The sequence below is a fragment of the Lethenteron reissneri genome, chromosome 66 (assembly GCF_015708825.2).
Source record: "Lethenteron reissneri isolate LAM-NWPU_2019-01 chromosome 66, ASM1570882v1, whole genome shotgun sequence".
Classification (NCBI taxonomy): domain Eukaryota; kingdom Metazoa; phylum Chordata; class Hyperoartia; order Petromyzontiformes; family Petromyzontidae; genus Lethenteron; species Lethenteron reissneri.
In genome coordinates, this window is record NC_083844.1 from 4034673 (window position 1) to 4055662 (window position 20990).

At 49.0% G+C, this 20990-nt stretch overlaps 1 protein-coding gene across 2 annotated transcripts in view; it reads left to right on the plus strand.

The window, feature by feature from the left end:
• The first annotated feature begins 209 nt into the window (after window positions 1-209).
• LOC133359968 (mucin-2-like) overlaps window positions 210-20990 on the plus strand; it is a 35765-nt gene continuing 14984 nt past the window's right edge. The window contains exons 1-6 of one of the 2 annotated variants that reach the window (XM_061578533.1): window positions 210-276; window positions 2343-2431; window positions 3392-3508; window positions 6153-6287; window positions 12760-12962; window positions 16140-18499. In XM_061578533.1, the coding sequence (XP_061434517.1) occupies window positions 2344-2431; window positions 3392-3508; window positions 6153-6287; window positions 12760-12962; window positions 16140-18499 (2903 nt within the window). In that variant the 5' untranslated portion in view covers window positions 210-276; window position 2343. Of the gene's footprint in view, window positions 330-2342; window positions 2432-3391; window positions 3509-6152; window positions 6288-12759; window positions 12963-16139; window positions 18500-20990 lie in introns of both variants that reach the window. The other variant, XM_061578534.1, reaches the window with a different exon arrangement.

Below are 20990 nucleotides of genomic sequence, written 5' to 3' on the forward strand. Positions count from 1 at the left end.
CAACTGACTCACCCACTCACCCACCCACTCACCCACTGAGGAGGAGGGGTGGGGTGATCAGGAGGAGTGGGAGGAGGGGGGGAGGGGGGAGGGGCGAGAAGGAAGAGGGGGAGGAGGGGCGAGGGGGGGGCGAGGGGGAGGAGGGGGGGGGGAGTGACGAGGTGGAGTGCGTGGTGTATAAGGCGGTGTAAGAGTGAGCAGGGGCTGAGTTAGAATCGAGCTCTGAGAGGTCGATTTGGGTCATCGTGTGGAGCGAGCAAGGCAGCAGCGCACAGAGTAAGTAGAGAAGTAGTGCAGAGTACAGAGAGAGAGTACAGAGAGAGTACTAGGTAAGTACAGTGGGTGAGTGGGTGAGTGAGTGAGTGGGTGAGTGAGTGGGTGAGTGAGTGGGTGAGTGTGTGAGTGGGTGAGTGAGTGAGTGCGTGAGTGTGTGAGTGATTGGGTGAGTGTGTGAGTGAGTGAGTGAGTGTGTGAGTAAGTGAGTGGGTGAGTGAGTGGGTGAATGAGTGGGTGAGTAAGTGCGTGAGTGGGTGAGTGGGTTAGTGAGTGAGTAGGTGACTGTGGGGTGAATTGGTGAGTGAGTGGGTGAGTGAGTGGATGGGTGAGTGAGTCAATGGGTGAGTGAGTAGGTGAATGAGTGAGTGGGTGAGTGAGTGAGTGGGTGACTGGGGGGTGAATGGGTGAGTGAGTGAGTGTGTTCTTGAGTGATTTGTTGAATCGGTGAGTGAATGGGTGAGTGAGTGGATGGGTGAGTGAGTTGGTGAGTGAGTGGATGGGTGAGTGAGTCAGTTCGTGGGTGAGTGAGTCGGTGAATGAGTGAGTGGGTGAGTGAGTGTGTGGGTGAGTGGATGACTGGGTGGGTGAATGGATGGGTGAGTGAGTGTTTTAATGAGTGATTTGTTGAATCGGTGAGTGAGTGGGTAAGTGAGTGCGTGATTGAGTGCGTGATTGAGTGAGTGGGTGAGTTGGTGGGTGGGTGAATGGGTTAGTGAGTGGTTGAGTGAGTGCGCAGGTGAGTGAGTAGGTGAGTGAATGGGTGAGTGAGTGGGTTAATGAGTAGGCGAGTGGGTGGGTGGATTAGTGAGTGGGTGACTGAGTGGGTGATTTGGTAGGTGAATGGGCGAGTTAGTGTGTGAGTTGGTTGGTGAGTGGGTGAGTGAGTGGGTGAGTGAATGGGTGGGTTGGTGGGTGAATGGGTAGGTGACTGAGTGGGTGAAGGTGTGGGTGAGTGAGTGGGTAGGTGAGTGGGTAAGTGGGTGAGTGGGTGAGTAAGTGGGTGAGTGCGTGGGTGAGTGGGTGAGTGAATGAGTGAATGGGTGAGTGGGTGAGTGAGTGGGTGGGTGAGTGGGTGAGTGAGTTTGTGGGTGAGTGGGTGACTGAGTGGCTGCGTGAGTGGGTGGGTGAGTGGGTGAGTAAGTGGGTGAGCGAGTGGGTGAGTGAGTGGTTGAGCGGGTGGGTGAGAAAGTGGGTGAGTAAGTGGGTGAGTAAGTGAGTGAGTGATTGAGTGGGTGAGTGAGTGAGTGGGTGAGTGAGTGAGTGGGTGAGTGGGTGGGTGAGTGGGTGAGTGAGTGACTGAGTGGGTGACTGAGTGAGTGGTTGAAAGTGTCGGTAAGTGGCTGCGTGAGTGGGTGAGTGGGTGAGTCGGTGAGTAAGTGGGTAAGTGAGTGGGTGAGTGAGTGGGTGAGTGGGTGAGTGAGAGGGTGAGTGAGTGGGTGAGTGGGTGGGTGAGTGGGTGAGTGACTGAATGGGTGAGTGTGAGTGAGTAGGTGAATGAGTGAGTGAGTGGGTGGGTGGGTGGGTGAGTGGGTGGGTGAGTGAGTGGGTGAGTGGGTGAGTGACTGAGTGGGTGAGTGAGTGGGTGAATGAGTGAGTGGGTGGGTGGGTGGGTGAGTGGGTGGGTGGGTGAGTGAGTGAGAGTGAGTGAGTGGGTGGGTGAGTGACTGAGTGGGTTAGTGAGTGCGTGGGTGAGTGAGTGAGTGGGTGAGTGAGTGAGTGAGTGAGTGGGTGGGTGAGTGAGTGAGTGGGTGAGTGACTGAGTGGGTGAGTGAGTGAGTGGGTGAGTGAGTGAGTGAGTGGGTGAGTGAGTGAGTGGGTGAGTGACTGAGTGGGTGAGTGGGTGAGTGAGTGGGTGAGTGACTGAGTGGGTGAGTGACTGAGTGGGTGAGTGAGTGAGTGAGTGCGTGGGTGAGTGACTGAGTGAGTGAGAGTGAGTGAGTGGGTGGGTGAGTGACTGAGTGGGTTAGTGAGTGCGTGGGTGAGTGAGTGGGCGAGTGGGTGAGTGAGTGAGTGAGTGGGTGAGTGGGTGAGTGGGTGAGTGAGTTGGTGGACTCTTTTTCTGTCAGGATGTTTCTGGGAGGGATCTCGGTGTTGCTGTTCGCAATGACAACGCTGCTGCTTCTACAAACCACCACCTCATTAAGACGAGGAGACAGTGAGTCTTTCACCACCATCACCACCACCACCACCATCATCACCACCCACCACCGTCATCATCATCACCACCATCACCATCATCACCACCATCATCATCACCATCATCACCACCACCACCACCATCATCACCACCACCACCATCATCATCATCACCATCATCACCATCATCATCATCACCACAACCATCATCACCACCACCATCATCACCACCATCACCACCACCATCATCATCACCATCACCACCATCATCACCACCATTATCATCACCACCATCACCACCATCATCAGCACCACCACCATCATCATCACCATCATCACCACCACCATCATCACCACCATCACCTCCACCATCATCACTATCATCACCACCACCATCACCACCACCATCATCATCATCACCACCATCACCACCATCACCATCATCATCACCACCATCACCACCATCACAATCATCACCACCATCATCATCACCATCACCACCATCACCACCATCACCACCATCACCACCATCACCACCATCACCACCATCATCACCACCATCACCATCATCAGCACCATCACCATCATCACCACAATCATCACCATCATCACCACAACCACCATCATCACCTCCGCCACCATCACTAACCCTATCACCACCATTACCACAACCATCACCGTCACCACCATCATCATAATCACCATCAACACCACCATCATAACCAACAACATCACCACCATCACCACCACCATCATCATAACCATCACCACCATCATCACCATCAACACCACCATCCTCACCAACAACATCACCACCATCATCACCTCCATCACCATCACCAACCCTACCACCACCATCATCGGGTGATGGTGGAGGGGGGGGGGTGGCCAGATGCTGCTTCTGCCCCAACAGCACTTGCCCCCAGCAGCCTGCGAAGGCTACACGGGTGATCTTTGTCTTTGCCTCTCTCCCCACGAGGGTCGTGCGTGGGCCGCTGCGGGGAGTCGTTCGTGAGAGGCGCCACGTGCTCCTGCGACTTCGACTGCACCAAGTTCAAGCAGTGCTGCCGCGACTTCAGGAGCGTCTGCACCAAGGGTGACAGAGAGACACGGCGTCGTCGTCGTCATCATCATCGTCGTCGTCGTCATCGTCATCATCATCGTCATCACCATCATCATCGTCGTCATCAGCACCACTGTCATCATTGCCATCAACATCGTCATCATCATCGTCGTCGTCGTCATCAAGATCGTCATCGCCATCGTCATCATCATCACCATCATCATCGTCGTCATCGTCATCATCGTCATTACCGTCATCATCAGCACCACCGTCATCATCGTTATCATCATTGTCATCATCATCGTCATCAACCGTCATCATTAACATCGTCATCATCCGTCGTCATCGCCATCATCATCATCATCGTCATCAACCGTCGTCATCAACATCGTCATCAACCGTCGTCATCATCATCGCCATCGCCATCATCATCGTCATCATCATCATCGTCATCAACATCGTCATCAACCGTCGTCATCATCATCACCATCGTCATCATCATCGTCATCATCATCAGCACCATCATCATCAACCATCGTCATCATCAGCACCATCATCAGCACCATCATCATCAGCAACATCGTCATCATCACCATCATCATCACCATCATCATCATCACCATCATCATCAGCACCATCATCACCATCATAATCAGCACCATCGTCATCATCGTCAGCATCATCATCATCATCATCACCAGCACCATCATCATCATTACCATCATCATCATTACCATCATCATCATCACTACCACCACCATCATCATCACTACCACCATCATCATCACTACCACCATCATCATCACTACCACCACCATCATCATCACTACCACCATCATCATCACTACAGTAGCACCATCATCATCATCACTACCACCACCATCATCACTACCACCATCATCATCACTACCACCATAATCATCATCACTACCACCATCATCATCACTACCACCACCACCATCATAATCACTACTACCACCACCACCATCACTACCACCACCATCATCACTACCACCATCATCATCACCACCACCACCATCATCATCACTACCACCATCATCATCACTACCACCACCATCATCACCACCATCATCATCATCACTACCACCACCATCATCATCATCACTACCACCACCATCATCACTACCACCATCATCATCACTACCACCATAATCATCATCACTACCACCATCATCATCACTACCACCATCATCACTACCACCACCATCATCACTACCACCATCATCATCATCATCACCACCACCATCATCATCACTACCACCACCATCATCATCACTACCACCATAATCATCATCACTACCACCATAATCATCATCACTACCACCATCACTATCACTACCACCACCACCATCATCATCACTACCACCATCATCATCATCATCGCCATCATTTATGGGGGGACGGGGGTGGTAGCAGCGCTAAGGGACCGTCCATAAATGACGTCACGCACCTAGCGGGGGGGGGGGGGGGCAGACATTTGTGACGATGTGTGACGATTGGGGGGGGGGGGGGGTTTGAGAAATGTGACGTCACATCAAAATGCGCAACTTGAAATCAATTTAGACAACACGTTCTACTTAATTAAATAGATTTTTTAATAAATATTTTATCCTACAACATCAGAGTGCAGCGCCACATTAAATACGCACTACAATGACAATAGTTTAAAGCGATTTGAAGCATGTTTTATTTGCTTTGGGGGGGGGGCAGAGCTTTGTGACGTCATATTTGAGGGGGGTCTCACTTTTTGTGACGCCGTGTGACGAAGGGAGGGGGGGGGGGTCAAAAATCGTCCAAAATCGCGTGACGTCATTTATGGACGGCCCCTTACAGCATTTGCCCCCCACAGTCTGTTAGAGGCTACACGGGGGATCTTTGTCTGTGTATAGGCGCTGCTGCTACTCGCTACTAACAGCACTTGCCCCTACAGCCCTGCTAGAGGCTACACGGGGGATCTTTGTCTGTGTATAGGCGCTGCTGCTACTCGCTACTATCAACACTTGCCCCTACAGCCCTGCTAGAGGCTACACGGGGGATCTTTGTCTGTGTATAGGCGCTACTAACAGCACTTGCCCCTACTGCCCTGTTAGAGGCTATACGGGGGATCTTTGTCTGTGTATAGGCGCTGCTGCTACTCACCACTAACAGCACTTGCCCCTACAGCCCTGTTAGAGGCTACACGGGGGATCTTTGTCTGTGTATAGGCGCTACTAACAACACTTGCCCCTGCAGCCCTGCCAGAGGCTACACGGGGGATCTTTGTCTGTGTATAGGCGCTACTAACAACACTTGCCCCTACAGTCTGCTAGAGGCTGCACGGGGGATCTTTATCTGTGTATAGGCGCTACTAACAGCACTTGCCCCTGCAGCCCTGCTAGAGGCTACACGGGGGATCTTTGTCTGTGTATAGGGCCTATATACACAGACAAAGACCCCCCGTGTAGCCTCTAGCAGAGCTGTTGGGGCAAGTGCTGTTAGAAGCTAGGAGCAGCAGTGCCTATAGTATAGGCGCTGCTGCTCCTAGCTGCCTATAGTATAGGCGCTGCTGCTCCTAGCTACTAACAGCACTTGCCCCTACAGCCCTGCTAGAGGCTACACGGGGGGGAGACGTTTGAACGATGTTGTGTGCTTGGTGGGGGGGGGGCGCTGACCGCAGAGTCGTCGTGCCGAGGCCGCTGCGAGGAGCCGTTCCGCCGGGGCCGGCGGTGCCACTGCGACTCGACCTGCGTAGAGTTCGGGGAGTGCTGCCCGGACCACGCAGAGTTCTGCATCGATACGACGCCGGAGGATGGTGAGGAAGGGGTGGCAGTGTTGCGTCTATGGGTAGTGTTGAGTATATGGGTAGTGTTGAGTCGATGGGCAGTGTTGAGTCTATGGGCAGTGTTGAGTCTATGTGAGGTGTTGAGTCTATGGGTAGTGTTGAGTCTATGGGCAGTGTTGAGTCTATGGGTGGCAGTGTTGAGTCTATGGGCAATGTTGAGTCGATGGGTGGAGTATATAGGCAGTGTTGAGTCTATGGGCAGTGTTGAGTCTATGGGTGGCAGTGTTGAGTCTATGGTTGGCAGTGTTGAGTCAATGGGTGGAGTATATAGGCAGTGTTGAGTCGATGGGCAGTGTTGAGTCTATGGGTGGCAGTGTTGAGTCTATGGGCAGTGTTGAGTCGATGGGTGGAGTATATAGGCAGTGTTGAGTCTATGGGCAGTGTTGAGTCTATGGGGGGCAGTGTTGAGTCGATGGGCAGTGTTGAGTCGATGGGTAGTGTTGAGTCTATGGGTAGTGTTGAGTCTATGGGTAGTGTGGAGTCTATGGTGCAGTGTTGAGTCTATGGGCAGTGTTGAGTCTATGTGCAGTGTTGAGTCTATGGAGAAGTGTTGAGTCTATGGAGTAGTGTTGAGTCTATGGTGCAGTGTTGAGTCTATGGTGCAGTGTTGAGTCTATGGTGCAGTGTTGAGTCTATGGTGTAGTGTGGAGTCTATGGTGCAGTGTTGAGTCTATGGGCGGTGTTGAGTCTATGGGGGGCAGTGTTGAGTCTATGGGGGGCAGTGTTGAGTCTATGGGCAGTGTTGAGTCTATGGAGTAGTGTTGAGTCTATGGTGTAGTGTTGAGTATATGGGCAGTGTTGAGTCTATGGGCGGTGTTGAGTCGATGGGCAGTGTTGAGTCTATGGGGGGCAGTGTTGAGTCGATGGGTGGTGTTGAGTCGATGGGTGGCAGTGTTGAGTCTATTGGCGGTGTTGAGTCGATGGGTGGCAGTGTTGAGTCGATGGGTGGCAGTGTTGAGTCTATGGGTGGCAGTGTTGAGTCGATGGGGCAGTGTTGAGTCGATGGGTGACAGTGTTGAGTCGATGGGGCAGTGTTGAGTCGATGGGTGGCAGTGTTGAGTCTATGGGGGGCAGTGTTGAGTCTATGGGTGGTAGTGTTGAGTCGATGGGTGGCAGTGTTGAGTCGATGGGTGGCAGTGTTGAGTTGATGGGTGGCAGTGTTGAGTCGATGGGGCAGTGTTGAGTCTATGGGGGGCAGTGTTGAGTCGATGGGTGGCAGTGTTGAGTCGATGGGTGGCAGTGTTGAGTTGATGGGTGGCAGTGTTGAGTCGATGGTGCAGTGTTGAGTCGATGGGTGACAGTGTTGAGTCGATGGGGCAGTGTTGAGTCGATGGGTGGCAGTGTTGAGTCTATGGGGGGCAGTGTTGAGTCGATGGGGCAGTGTTGAGTCTATGGGGGGCAGTGTTGAGTCGATGGGTGGCAGTGTTGAGTCGATGGGTGGCAGTGTTGAGTCGATGGGTGGCAGTGTTGAGTCTGTGGGTGGCAGTGTTGAGTCTGTGGGTGGCAGTGTTGAGTCTATGGGGGGCAGTGTTGAGTCTATGGGGGGCAGTGTTGAGTCGATGGGTTGCAGTGTTGAGTCGATGGGTGGCAGTGTTGAGTCTATGGGTGGTAGTGTTGAGTCGATGGGTGGCAGTGTTGAGTCGATGGGTGGCAGTGTTGATTTGATGGGTGGCAGTGTTGAGTCTGTGGGTGGCAGTGTTGAGTCTATGGGCAGTGTTGAGTCGATGGGTGGCAGTGTTGAGTCTATGGGGGGCAGTGTTGAGTCTATGGTGCAGTGTTGAGTCTGTGGGTAGTGTTGAGTCTATGGTTGAGTGTTGAGTATATGTGAGGTGTTGAGTCGATGGGTGACAGTGTTGAGTCGATGGGGCAGTGTTGAGTCGATGGGTGGCAGTGTTGAGTCTATGGGGGGCAGTGTTGAGTCTATGGGGGGCAGTGTTGAGTCGATGGGTGGCAGTGTTGAGTCGATGGGTGGCAGTGTTGAGTCGATGGGTGGCAGTGTTGAGTCTGTGGGTGGCAGTGTTGAGTCTGTGGGTGGCAGTGTTGAGTCTATGGGCAGTGTTGAGTCGATGGGTGGCAGTGTTGAGTCTATGGGGGGCAGTGTCGAGTCTATGGGGGGCAGTGTTGAGTCGATGGGTGGCAGTGTTGAGTCGATGGGTGGCAGTGTTGAGTCGATTGGTGGCAGTGTTGAGTCGATGGGTGGCAGTGTTGAGTCTGTGGGTGGCAGTGTTGAGTCTATGGGCAGTGTTAAGTCGATGGGTGGCAGTGTTGAGTCGATGGGGGGCAGTGTTGAGTCTATGGTGCAGTGTTGAGTCTGTGGGTAGTGTTGAGTCTATGGTTGAGTGTTGAGTATATGTGAGGTGTTGAGTCGATGGGTGGCAGTGTTGAGTCGATGGTGCAGTGTTGAGTTTATGGGCAGTGTTGAGTCTATGGGTGGCAGTGTTGAGTCTGTGGGTGACAGTGCTGAGTCTATGGGTGGCAGTGTTGAGTCTGTGGGTGGCAGTGTTGAGTCGATGGGTGGCAGTGTTGAGTCGATGGGGGGCAGTGTTGAGTCGATGGGTGGCAGTGTTGAGTCGATGGGTGGCAGTGTTGAGTCTATGGGTGGCAGTGTTGAGTCTATGGGTGGCAGTGTTGAGTTGATGGGTGACAGTGTTGAGTCGATGGGGGGCAGTGTTGAGTCTATGGGGGGCAGTGTTGAGTCTATGGGTGGCAGTGTTGAGTCTATGGGTGGAAGTGTTGAGTCTATGGGGGGCAGTGTTGAGTCTATGGGGGGCAGTGTTGAGTCGATGGGTGGCAGTGTTGAGTCTATGGGTGGCATTGTTGAGTCTATGGGGGGCAGTGTTGAGTCTATGGGGTGCAGTGTTGAGTCGATGGGTGACAGTGTTGAGTCGATGGGTGGCAGTGTTGAGTCGATGGGTGGCAGTGTTGAGTTGATGGGTGGCAGTGTTGAGTCGATGGGTGGCAGTGTTGAGTCGATGGGTGGCAGTGTTGAGTCGATGGGTGGCAGTGTTGAGTCTATGGGGGGCAGTGTTGAGTCTATGGGTGGTAGTGTTGAGTCGATGGGTGGCAGTGTTGAGTCGATGGGTGGCAGTGTTGAGTTGATGGGTGGCAGTGTTGAGTCGATGGGGCAGTGTTGAGTCTATGGGGGGCAGTGTTGAGTCGATGGGTGGCAGTGTTGAGTCGATGGGTGGCAGTGTTGAGTTGATGGGTGGCAGTGTTGAGTCGATGGTGCAGTGTTGAGTCGATGGGTGACAGTGTTGAGTCGATGGGGCAGTGTTGAGTCGATGGGTGGCAGTGTTGAGTCTATGGGGGGCAGTGTTGAGTCTATGGGGGGCAGTGTTGAGTCGATGGGTGGCAGTGTTGAGTCGATGGGTGGCAGTGTTGAGTCGATGGGTGGCAGTGTTGAGTCTGTGGGTGGCAGTGTTGAGTCTGTGGGTGGCAGTGTTGAGTCTATGGGGGGCAGTGTTGAGTCTATGGGGGGCAGTGTTGAGTCGAAGGGTTGCAGTGTTGAGTCGATGGGTGGCAGTGTTGAGTCTATGGGTGGTAGTGTTGAGTCGATGGGTGGCAGTGTTGAGTCGATGGGTGGCAGTGTTGATTTGATGGGTGGCAGTGTTGAGTCTGTGGGTGGCAGTGTTGAGTCTATGGGCAGTGTTGAGTCGATGGGTGGCAGTGTTGAGTCTATGGGGGGCAGTGTTGAGTCTATGGTGCAGTGTTGAGTCTGTGGGTAGTGTTGAGTCTATGGTTGAGTGTTGAGTATATGTGAGGTGTTGAGTCAATGGGTGACAGTGTTGAGTCGATGGGGCAGTGTTGAGTCGATGGGTGGCAGTGTTGAGTCTATGGGGGGCAGTGTTGAGTCTATGGGGGGCAGTGTTGAGTCGATGGGTGGCAGTGTTGAGTCGATGGGTGGCAGTGTTGAGTCGATGGGTGGCAGTGTTGAGTCTGTGGGTGGCAGTGTTGAGTCTGTGGGTGGCAGTGTTGAGTCTATGGGCAGTGTTGAGTCGATGGGTGGCAGTGTTGAGTCTATGGGGGGCAGTGTCGAGTCTATGGGGGGCAGTGTTGAGTCGATGGGTGGCAGTGTTGAGTCGATGGGTGGCAGTGTTGAGTCGATTGGTGGCAGTGTTGAGTCGATGGGTGGCAGTGTTGAGTCTGTGGGTGGTGGCAGTGTTGAGTCTATGGGCAGTGTTGAGTCGATGGGTGGCAGTGTTGAGTCGATGGGGGGCAGTGTTGAGTCTATGGTGCAGTGTTGAGTCTGTGGGTAGTGTTGAGTCTATGGTTGAGTGTTGAGTATATGTGAGGTGTTGAGTCGATGGGTGGCAGTGTTGAGTCGATGGTGCAGTGTTGAGTTTATGGGCAGTGTTGAGTCTATGGGTGGCAGTGTTGAGTCTGTGGGTGACAGTGCTGAGTCTATGGGTGGCAGTGTTGAGTCTGTGGGTGGCAGTGTTGAGTCGATGGGTGGCAGTGTTGAGTCGATGGGGGGCAGTGTTGAGTCGATGGGTGGCAGTGTTGAGTCGATGGGTGGCAGTGTTGAGTCTATAGGGTGGCAGTGTTGAGTCTATGGGTGGCAGTGTTGAGTTGATGGGTGACAGTGTTGAGTCGATGGGGGGCAGTGTTGAGTCTATGGGGGGCAGTGTTGAGTCTATGGGTGGCAGTGTTGAGTCTATGGGTGGCAGTGTTGAGTCTATGGGGGGCAGTGTTGAGTCTATGGGGGGCAGTGTTGAGTCGATGGGTGGCAGTGTTGAGTCTATGGGTGGCATTGTTGAGTCTATGGGGGGCAGTGTTGAGTCTATGGGGTGCAGTGTTGAGTCGATGGGTGACAGTGTTGAGTCGATGGGTGGCAGTGTTGAGTCGATGGGTGGCAGTGTTGAGTTGATGGGTGGCAGTGTTGAGTCGATGGGTGGCAGTGTTGAGTCGATGGGTGGCAGTGTTGAGTCGATGGGTGGCAGTGTTGAGTCGATGGGTGGCAGTGTTGAGTTGATGGGTGGCAGTGTTGAGTCTGTGGTGCAGTGTTGAGTTGATGGATGGCAGTGTTGAGTCGATGGGCAGTGTTGAGTTGATGGGTGGCAGTGTTGAGTCGATGGGTGGCAGTGTTGAGTCGATGGGTGGCAGTGTTGAGTCGATGGGTGGCAGTGTTGAGTCTGTGGTGCAGTGTTGAGTCGATGGGGGGCAGTGTTGAGTCTATGGGCAGTGTTGAGTCTATGGGCAGTGTTGAGTTGATGGGGGGCAGTGTTGAGTCTATGGGGGCAGTGTTGAGTCTATGGGGGGCAGTGTTGAGTCGATGGGTGGCAGTGTTGAGTCTATGGGTGGCAGTGTTGAGTCTATGGGCAGTGTTGAGTCTATGGGCAGTGTTGAGTTGATGGGGGGCAGTGTTGAGTCTATGGGCAGTGTTGAGTTGATGGGGGGTAGTGTTGAGTCTATGGGCAGTGTTGAGTTTATGGGCAGTGTTGAGTCGATGGGTGGCAGTGTTGCGTCTATGGGCAGTGTTGAGTCTATGGGCAGTGTTGAGTCGATGGGTGGCAGTGTTGAGTCTATGGGCAGTGTTGAGTCGATGGGTGGCAGTGTTGAGTCGATGGGGGGCAGTGTTGAGTCTAAAGGGTAAAAGGTAAGGGTAGAGTGATTGTATTGTGGTAAGGTAAAAGGTAGGGTAAAGGTAGGCCTGTTGTTTTTACCTTTTAACTTTTACCTTACCTTGCCGACGCCTATCTATGGGTGGCAGTGTTGAGTCTATGGAGCAGTGTTGAGTCTGTGGTACAGTGTTGAGTCTATGGTGCAGTGTTGAGTCTATGTGAGGTGTTGAGTATATGTGAGGTGTTGAGTCTATGATGTAGTGTGATGTCTATGGTGCAATGTTGAGTCTATGGGCGGTGTTGAGTCTATGGACAGTGTTGAGTCTATGGTGCAATGTTGAGTCTATGGTGCAGTGTTGAGTCTATGTGAGGTGTTGAGTCTATTTGAGGTGTTGAGTCTATGGTGTAGTGTGGTGTTTATGGTGCAGTGTTGAGTCTATGGTGCAGTGTTGAGTCTATGGTGCAGTGTTCAGTCTATGGTGCAATGTTGAGTCTATGGGTGGCGTTGAGTCTATGGTGCAGTGTTGAGTCTATAGTGCAGTGTTGAGTCTATGGTGTAGTGTTGAGTCTGTGGTGCAGTGTTAAGTCTATGGTGCAGTGTTGAGTCTATGGTGCAGTTTTAGGTATATGTGAGGTGTTGAGTCTATGATGCAGTGTTGAGTCTATGGTGCAGTTTTTGGTATATGTGAGGTGTTGAGTCTATGGTGTAGTGTGGTGTCTATGGTGCAGTGTTGAGTCTATGGGCAGTGTTGAGTCTATGGGCAGTGTTGAGTCTATGGTGCTGTATTGAGTCTATGGTTCAATGTTGAGTCTATGTACAATGCAGCGGCATCTGTACACACATGCACGCCTTCACCCCCACTTGCTGTCCTTCTGCCCAGACTACGACTACTCAGAGGTATCCCCCGCAGAGAGCCACTCCGTGGAGCTTGCTCAGGCCCCTACCCAGGCCTCACCTTTGGAGGAGAATGTGGAGAAGGGCCAACAAGGTGATCAAGCTCCTCCACACAAGAAGATCCCGGCTGGGAGGGCCAATAAGGAGCAGCAAGCCGTAGAACCCGGAGGCCCCATCAAACCCGATAAGGTGCGGCGAGTGTCAATGCTCGTTAGGAATCGGGGTGGGGGGGGGGAGATTGTTAACGCTGGACTGTGATTGACCACATTAAGTTGCAACGATTTCATTATTTACCAGTTGAAAGGTCAACTGAGCGATGAGCTTTTGTTCGTTTAACACGTAGGTTCTTTCGATTTAAAGCTTTCGTGACTGCAGGGATTCATCTGCTTGGTTCTTTCGGTAAAGTCACGTAGAAGGGAAGTAATAAAATAATAAAAATAAAACATAATAAAATAATTCTCACGACGTTTCGGCCAATGCGTTGTGGCCGAAACGTCGTGAGAATTATTTTATTATGTTTTATTTTTATTATTTTATTACTTCCCTTCTACGTGACTTTACCGAAAGAACTAAGAAGATGAACTCTTGGAATCTCCGAGTTCAACCAATTTACACAACAAAGGCTCATTCCTAACAGCGTGCTTCAGCCGCACCGAACCTCACAATAATAATATCCAGGGCCTACCTTGGCTTCTCCCACCCTCAACCAGTATAGATATACAAGGACTGTTTTCTTGGAATTTCTCTCACTTGAAACAACAATCGTGCTGTGACGGTTCCACCTGAAGACGTAAGCTTGTGTTGCCTCCGAAACGTCGTGATTTTTATTTTATTTTTATTTTACTTTTATTAATTTAAAATTTTTACCCACGTGACTTTACCGAAAAAACTAAGAATATGAATCCTTGCAGTCACGAAAGCTTCAAATCTAGAATTAATCTCCATCTATCATAGGGACCTTATTGCCAGTCACAAAACGTATGACTTGTAAGAATATATTTTAGCCCTTCTGGCAATAAAACAGGAGTTAAGATGTTCAAACGCCAGATAGATACCTTTTTCAAGTAATCAAGTCTGAATTAAACACACTTACTTGTGCTAAACATGCAAACAAACACACTCTGATCATATATGCAGCATTGTCTTTGAAACTGTTTTTCCTACTTTATAGCCTAGTCCCACTACTAGTGTTAGTAGACCAGAGAACATTGCCACAAGGCCCCAAGTACAAATACAATACATGCATCAGACCATTTATAGCTTGCGGTGAGCAGCTACATCATGGGACCTTTTGCCAGTATCAAAGTATGAAAAGAATCGGTTTTACCCTCTTCTTATATCGATACCTTTTTAAAGTAATCAAGTCTACATTAATCTAGATCTGAAGTTTTCGTGACTGTTCAAGTTGACATTAACCACACATACTTGTGGTGAATATGCAGACAAACACACTCTGATAATGAATATGCAGCATTGTCTTTGAAACTGATTGCCCTAAACCAGAGACAGCCTTCCGTATGGACTACTACCAGCAGTGTTAGTAGACCACAGAACAACGGCAAAAGGTGAACAGCACAAAGACATCTTCTTAGTTTTTTCGGTAAAGTCACGTAGAAGGGAAGTAATAAAATAATAAAAATAAAACATAATAAAATAATTCTCACGACGTTTCGGCTACAACGCAAGCAGCCGTCTTCAGGTGAAGAATGAGACACTGCCAAGCTAGGAGCTTATATATAAGCTGGGTTGGAGGTGGCAGAAGAGCGCCTTAACAAAAGAATGTGCGCTCTTCTTCCACCTCCAACCCAGCTTATATATAAGCTCCTAGCTTGGCAGTGTCTCATTCTTCACCTGAAGACGGCTGCTTGCGTTGTAGCCGAAACGTCGTGAGAATTATTTTATTATGTTTTATTTTTATTATTTTATTACTTCCCTTCTACGTGACTTTACCGAAAAAACCAAGAAGATGAATCCCTGCAGTCACGAAAGCTTTAAATCGAAGCACAAAGACAATGCACGCATCAGAGCATTTATAGTTTGTGATGAGCAGCGATATCACGAGACATTTCCCCTAGTATCGAATTATGAAAAATAAGAATAGGTTTTACCCTTCGATTTAAAGCTTTCATGACTGCAGGGATTCATCTTCTTGGTTCTTTTGGTAAAGTCACGTAGAATGGAAATAATAAAATAATAAAAATAAAACATAATTATGTTTTATGTTCAAACACCAGATAGATAATAAAAATAAAACATAATTACGTTTTATGTTTTATTTTTATTATTTTATTATTTCCATTCTACGTGACTTTACCGAAAGAACCAAGAAGAGGTTTTACCCTATTCTTATTTTTTACATTTTGAAACTGGCAAAAAAATGTCCCATGATATAGCAAAATGTCCCATGAGGAGGGGAGAATTGTGGCCAGGAGGACCCAGGGTTTAGGTTTATTCTGCATTTTGGATTGTGCCAATTTTGGAGGTGAAAAAGCAATCTGCAAGTGGCTCATGATGATGACACTGGTCAAAAAAAAATCTGGCCTGGACCTTTGCAGCTGTTTTAGACTAATTTCAGGGCGCTGATTCCAAATCTGATCTCAGATTTGCTCTATCACATCTAATTTTTAAATCCTTTATATTAAGTTCGCTTGCTTGCTTAGGACCGTGTAAATCTTTCGGTCGTTTTTTAACCGACTTCCTGTGATCCAATCGAGCTGTCATTTTCCACACAGACTCGTTGTGTGTGACAATTAATGTTCGTGAAATTTTTTTTCCAAAATTGTACACTTTTTAGGACAAAAATATTAGATTTAATTACCAATTGCTTACTGGTGCAATGCAATCATCTGACCCATAGGTGGCAGCCATCTCAAGCCAGAGGACGAGAGGACTCTAGCCGCCACGCATATAAAGGATTTATAGTGAAAAACTTTGTTTTTACTGGTTATACTTATTATACTATCGGCATACCCCATTTTCATTGATTTTGCCCGAAATTAACTCTGTCACTTATGATTGCAAGTTGTTGCGAGTCAGTGACTGCTTTAGTGTTAAAATATGGTGCTGTATTTTTAGGATAGTGTGTTTATAAAATCATTTTATGTAAATATCCACATTTATTTAATATTTTTCTTCTGCAGTTTTTATTGAAAATGCAATATTTGATATCTCAATAACCTGATGTGATAGACAAAAACTGATGCCAGATTTGGAATCAGCACCCCAAAATTACCTTAAAACCGTTGGGATACCTTATGCCAGAAAAAGTGTGTTGACCAGTGCGATGATGGAGTTTACCTAAATGAGTCACAAGACAGGTTCAAGATATTGCTTGCCCACTGATTGTTGTTGTTATTGTTGTTGCAGAGTGGTAAAGAAACTCTCCCTCTGAAGCTACCGCTGGCTCCCATTGCCCCGTCCCTACCTGCTCTGACTCCTGAACCTACAATTCACACCACTCAGGAACCACTGACTGTCACGGTGCCTCTTGAAACTCCAAATCCCACCACTCAAGAATCACTTACCAACTACACCGTTCTTACCACCACTCCAAATCCCATCACTCAAGAACCACTTACTAACTACACCATCCTTACCTCAACTCCAAATCCGAGCACTCAAGAATCACTTACCAACTACACCGTTCTTACCACCACTCCAAATCCCACCACTAAAGAACCACTTACCAACTATACAGTTCTTACCACCACTCCAAATCCCACCACTCAAGAATCACTTACCAACTACACCGTGCTTAGCACAACATCATATCCCAGCACTCAAGAATCACTTACCAACTACACTGTTCTTACCACCACTCCAAATCCCACCACTCAAAAATCACTTACCAACTACACCGTGCTTAGCACAACATCATATCCCAGCACTCAAGAATCACTTACCAACTACACCGTTCTTACCACAACTCCAAATCCGAGCACTCAAGAATCACTTACCAACTACACCGTTCTTACAACCACTCCAAATCCCACCACTCAAGAACCACTTTCCAACTATACCGTTCTTACCACCACTCCAAATCCGAGCACTCAAGAATCACTTACCAACTACACCGTTCTTACCACAACATCAAATCCCACCACTCAAGAATCACTTACCAACTACACCGTTCTTACGACCACTCCAAATCCGAGCACTCAAGAATCACTTACCAACTACACCGTGTTTACCACCACTCCAAATCCCACCACTCAAGAATCACTTACCAACTACACCGTGCTTACCACCACTCCAAATCCCATCACTCAAGAACCACTTACTAACTACACCGTCCTTACCTCAACTCCAAATCCGAGCACTCAAGAATCACTTACCAACTACACCGTTCTTACCACCACTCCAAATCCCACCACTAAAGAACCACTTACCAACTATACAGTTCTTACCACCACTCCAAATCCCACCACTCAAGAATCACTTACCAACTACACCGTGCTTAGCACAACATCATATCCCAGCACTCAAGAATCACTTACCAACTACACTGTTCTTACCACCACTCCAAATCCCACCACTCAAAAATCACTTACCAACTACACCGTGCTTAGCACAACATCATATCCCAGCACTCAAGAATCACTTACCAACTACACCGTTCTTACCACCACTCCAAATCCGAGCACTCAAGAATCACTTACCAACTACACCGTTCTTACCACAACATCAAATCCCACCACTCAAGAATCACTTACCAACTACACCGTTCTTACGACCACTCCAAATCCGAGCACTCAAGAATCACTTACCAACTACACCGTGTTTACCACCACTCCAAATCCCACCACTCAAGAATCACTTACCAACTACACCGTTCTTACGACCACTCCAAATCCGAGCACTCAAGAATCACTTACCAACTACACCGTGTTTACCACCACTCCAAATCCCACCACTCAAGAATCACTTACCAACTACACCGTGCTTACCACCACTCCAAATCCGAGCACTCAAGAATCACTTACCAACTATACTGTGCTTACCACCACTCCAAATCCCACCACTCAAGAATCACTTACCAACTATACCGTTCTTACCACCACTCCAAATCCCACCACTCAAGAATCACTTACCAACTACACCGTTCTTACCACCACTCCAAATCCGAGCACTCAAGAATCACTTACCAACTATACCGTTCTTAGCACAACTCCAAATCCCACCACTCAAGAATCACTTACCAACTACACCATCCTTACCACAACATCAAATCCCACCACTCAAAAACCACTTTCCAACTACACCAGACTTACCACAACATCAAATCCCACCACTCAAGAACCACTTACCAATACAATGCCTACCACAACTCCAAATCCCACCACTCAAGAACCACTTACCAACTATATCGTGCTTACCACAACTCCAAATCCCACCACTCAAGAACCGCTTACCAATACAATGCCTACCACAACTCCAAATCCCACCACTCAAGAACCGCTTACCAACTTTCCCGTTCTTACCACAACATCAAATCCCACCACTCAAGAACCGCTTACCAATACAATGCCTACCACAACTCCAAATCCCACCACTCAAGAACCGCTTACCAACTTTCCCGTTCTTACCACAACATCAAATCCCACCACTCAAGAACCACTTACCAATACAATGCCTACCACAACTCCAAATCCCACCACTCAAGAACCGCTTACCACCTTCTTGTCCACTTCCCTCGTGGCCTCCACCACCACGTGGCCTGCTGAGAGGTAGCGAACACGTGACCACAATATTTATTCTATGTACCATAAACCCAGAGACACATAGGGACACAGAAAGACCCATTGAGATACATAGACACCGATAGAGACACACACATAGTGACCCACGGAGATATGTTAAAGACAAGCCATAATGGTTACAATTGTAGCCATGCAATCCCGAAACTATGGGCTGTATTGTAAACCCATAGAAACTCACAGACACATAAAGATGCATAGGTGAGTTGCCGCACGAAGCTATAGAGCCCCACCTGCTGGGTGGGGGTGGATTCCAAAGAACACAGAATGAGATGTTACTATCCTTTGTGAAAGCACTTCCAAGAGTTCATGAACAGTGAGCCTGGTGAAATTTGGGGAGCGCATCGTCAGTAGTGAACCTTTGGGTTCTAGGGTGTTTCGGCCTTTCATACTATACACCCTCCCCAAAGGCGGCCAGCGACAGGGTGATCAATCCTACGCTTGTGTCCCATTCCCAGGGGCGTCCTCCTCCCTGAGTCAAGCATTGTTGACTGCATACCTCTGGGCCCTCTCACTTCGGGGCCCAGCTGGGGTCTTTCCTCTTCATCCAGAGCCACTGACTGCTGCCTTCTGCCGCCTCCGATACCGCTCTGATTGCCGAACGCTGGCTCTGGCCCTTAATTCCCAGGTCTCTAAGCAGTCTGGTTGTAGATGTTGCCACAAAACCTCTGCAGCCCACCTCCACCTGCTGGGTGGGGGTGGTAGTACTTAGACATCTTGGATCGTACTTGGTCTCGGGCCTCCCCCTCGACCTTACCACCATGGAAAACGCTACCAGGAGCATAACTCCAGACAGCCTAGCTCTCAAGATCATTGGAACACTAAAGTCTTTCGACCACGCATAGAGACACAGAGAGATCCATAGAGATATTTAGCGACACAGGGAGACCTACAGAGATGCATTGGGACCTGTAAAGACTCGGAGAGACGCATAGAGAAACAGAGAGACTCATAGAGATACATAGAGACCAATAGAGACACACAGTGACCCATAAAGATACGTTAAAGATAAGCCACAATTTAACACGTAGGCTTTCGCGACCAATATCATCCATAATACAGGTGACAACTAGCTTTATCAGGCGAAAGCCACACATCTGGCTGTCACCTGATGAAGCTAGTTGTAATTACGGGCGAAACGTCGTGCTCAGATTGTAAATGTTGTGGCTTGGCTCTCCAACACACCGGTGTGCTGTGCTAGTAACGATTTGGCACGTTCTCTTTTCGTGACAAACCTTACTAATTGGCTGTGTTGGGTGTTGGCGGGTTTAACGACACATTTATATATTTACGCGATCTAGCCCAAAAACAAACCTGCATTATAATAATTTTTTTTTACCCTTTTATCTGGCAACAAAACTGACACCTTTTTTTTTTACTAGGAATCATGTTTGCATTGACCACAATACCTGCAGTCGAAATGCAGAGTTGTGTTTTTTGCTTGCATTTCGACTGCAGGTATTGTGGTCAATGCAAACATGACTCCTTGTAAAAAAAAGTGTCAGTTTTGTTGCCAGATAAAAGGGTAAAAAAACAATTATCATATTTTGCTAATTGGCAAATGAGGTTCCAATGGTGTAAACCTGCATTATACAAGCCAGAATGTTACGATTGTATCCATGCAATCCAGAAACCATGGGCCGTATTGTAAACCCATTGAGACTCACAGACATATAACAGATCCCCCATATAGCCTTAACAGACTGTAGGGGCAAATGCCGTTAGCGAACACCTATGAAGGCCGGAACTGTACACGTGGGGGTGGGTGGCCAGCACCACGCCCGACCGCCTTTGTCTCCCCAGTGGCGATGTTTACACACCGCACCAGGTACTCATTTAAGGCTAAGTCGACCTAGGGGAGGCCCAGGACCGGTTCAGATAATCGTCACTGGTGTTGGCCGTGAGCGGGAATCGAACCCGGGTCGCCAGGTTCATAGCGCAGCACGCTAACCGCTACACTCACCGCTCCCCACAGACGTATAGCGATACACAGACTCACACATAGAGATGCTCAGAGATACATAGGGATACGACCTCCTTGCATGCCAGGCGAGGTAGTTAACATTTCCTAAGCCACCGTGGTGACTGGGTTTAATGTGTGCCTCGACCTGTGGGGTAAAGTCACCGGCTTCATCTCCTTGGTTCTTTCGGTAAGTCACCACGTAGAAGGGAAATAATAAAGTAATAAAAATAAAACACAATAAAATAATACAATTCTCACGACGTTTCGGCCACAACGCAAGCAGCCGTCCTCAGGTGAAGAACAGGTCTGTCGGAAAGACAGACCTGTTAGTTGTTGAAAACAACTAAATTAAATCACGAAGATTTGATTGCTTGTGTTGCTTCCGAAACGTCGTCATTTAATTCAATTGATTTATTATTTTATTTTTTTACCGACGTGACTTCAGCGATGAAAAAACTAAGAGTAAGCTTCGATTTAAAGCTTTCGTGACTGCAGGGA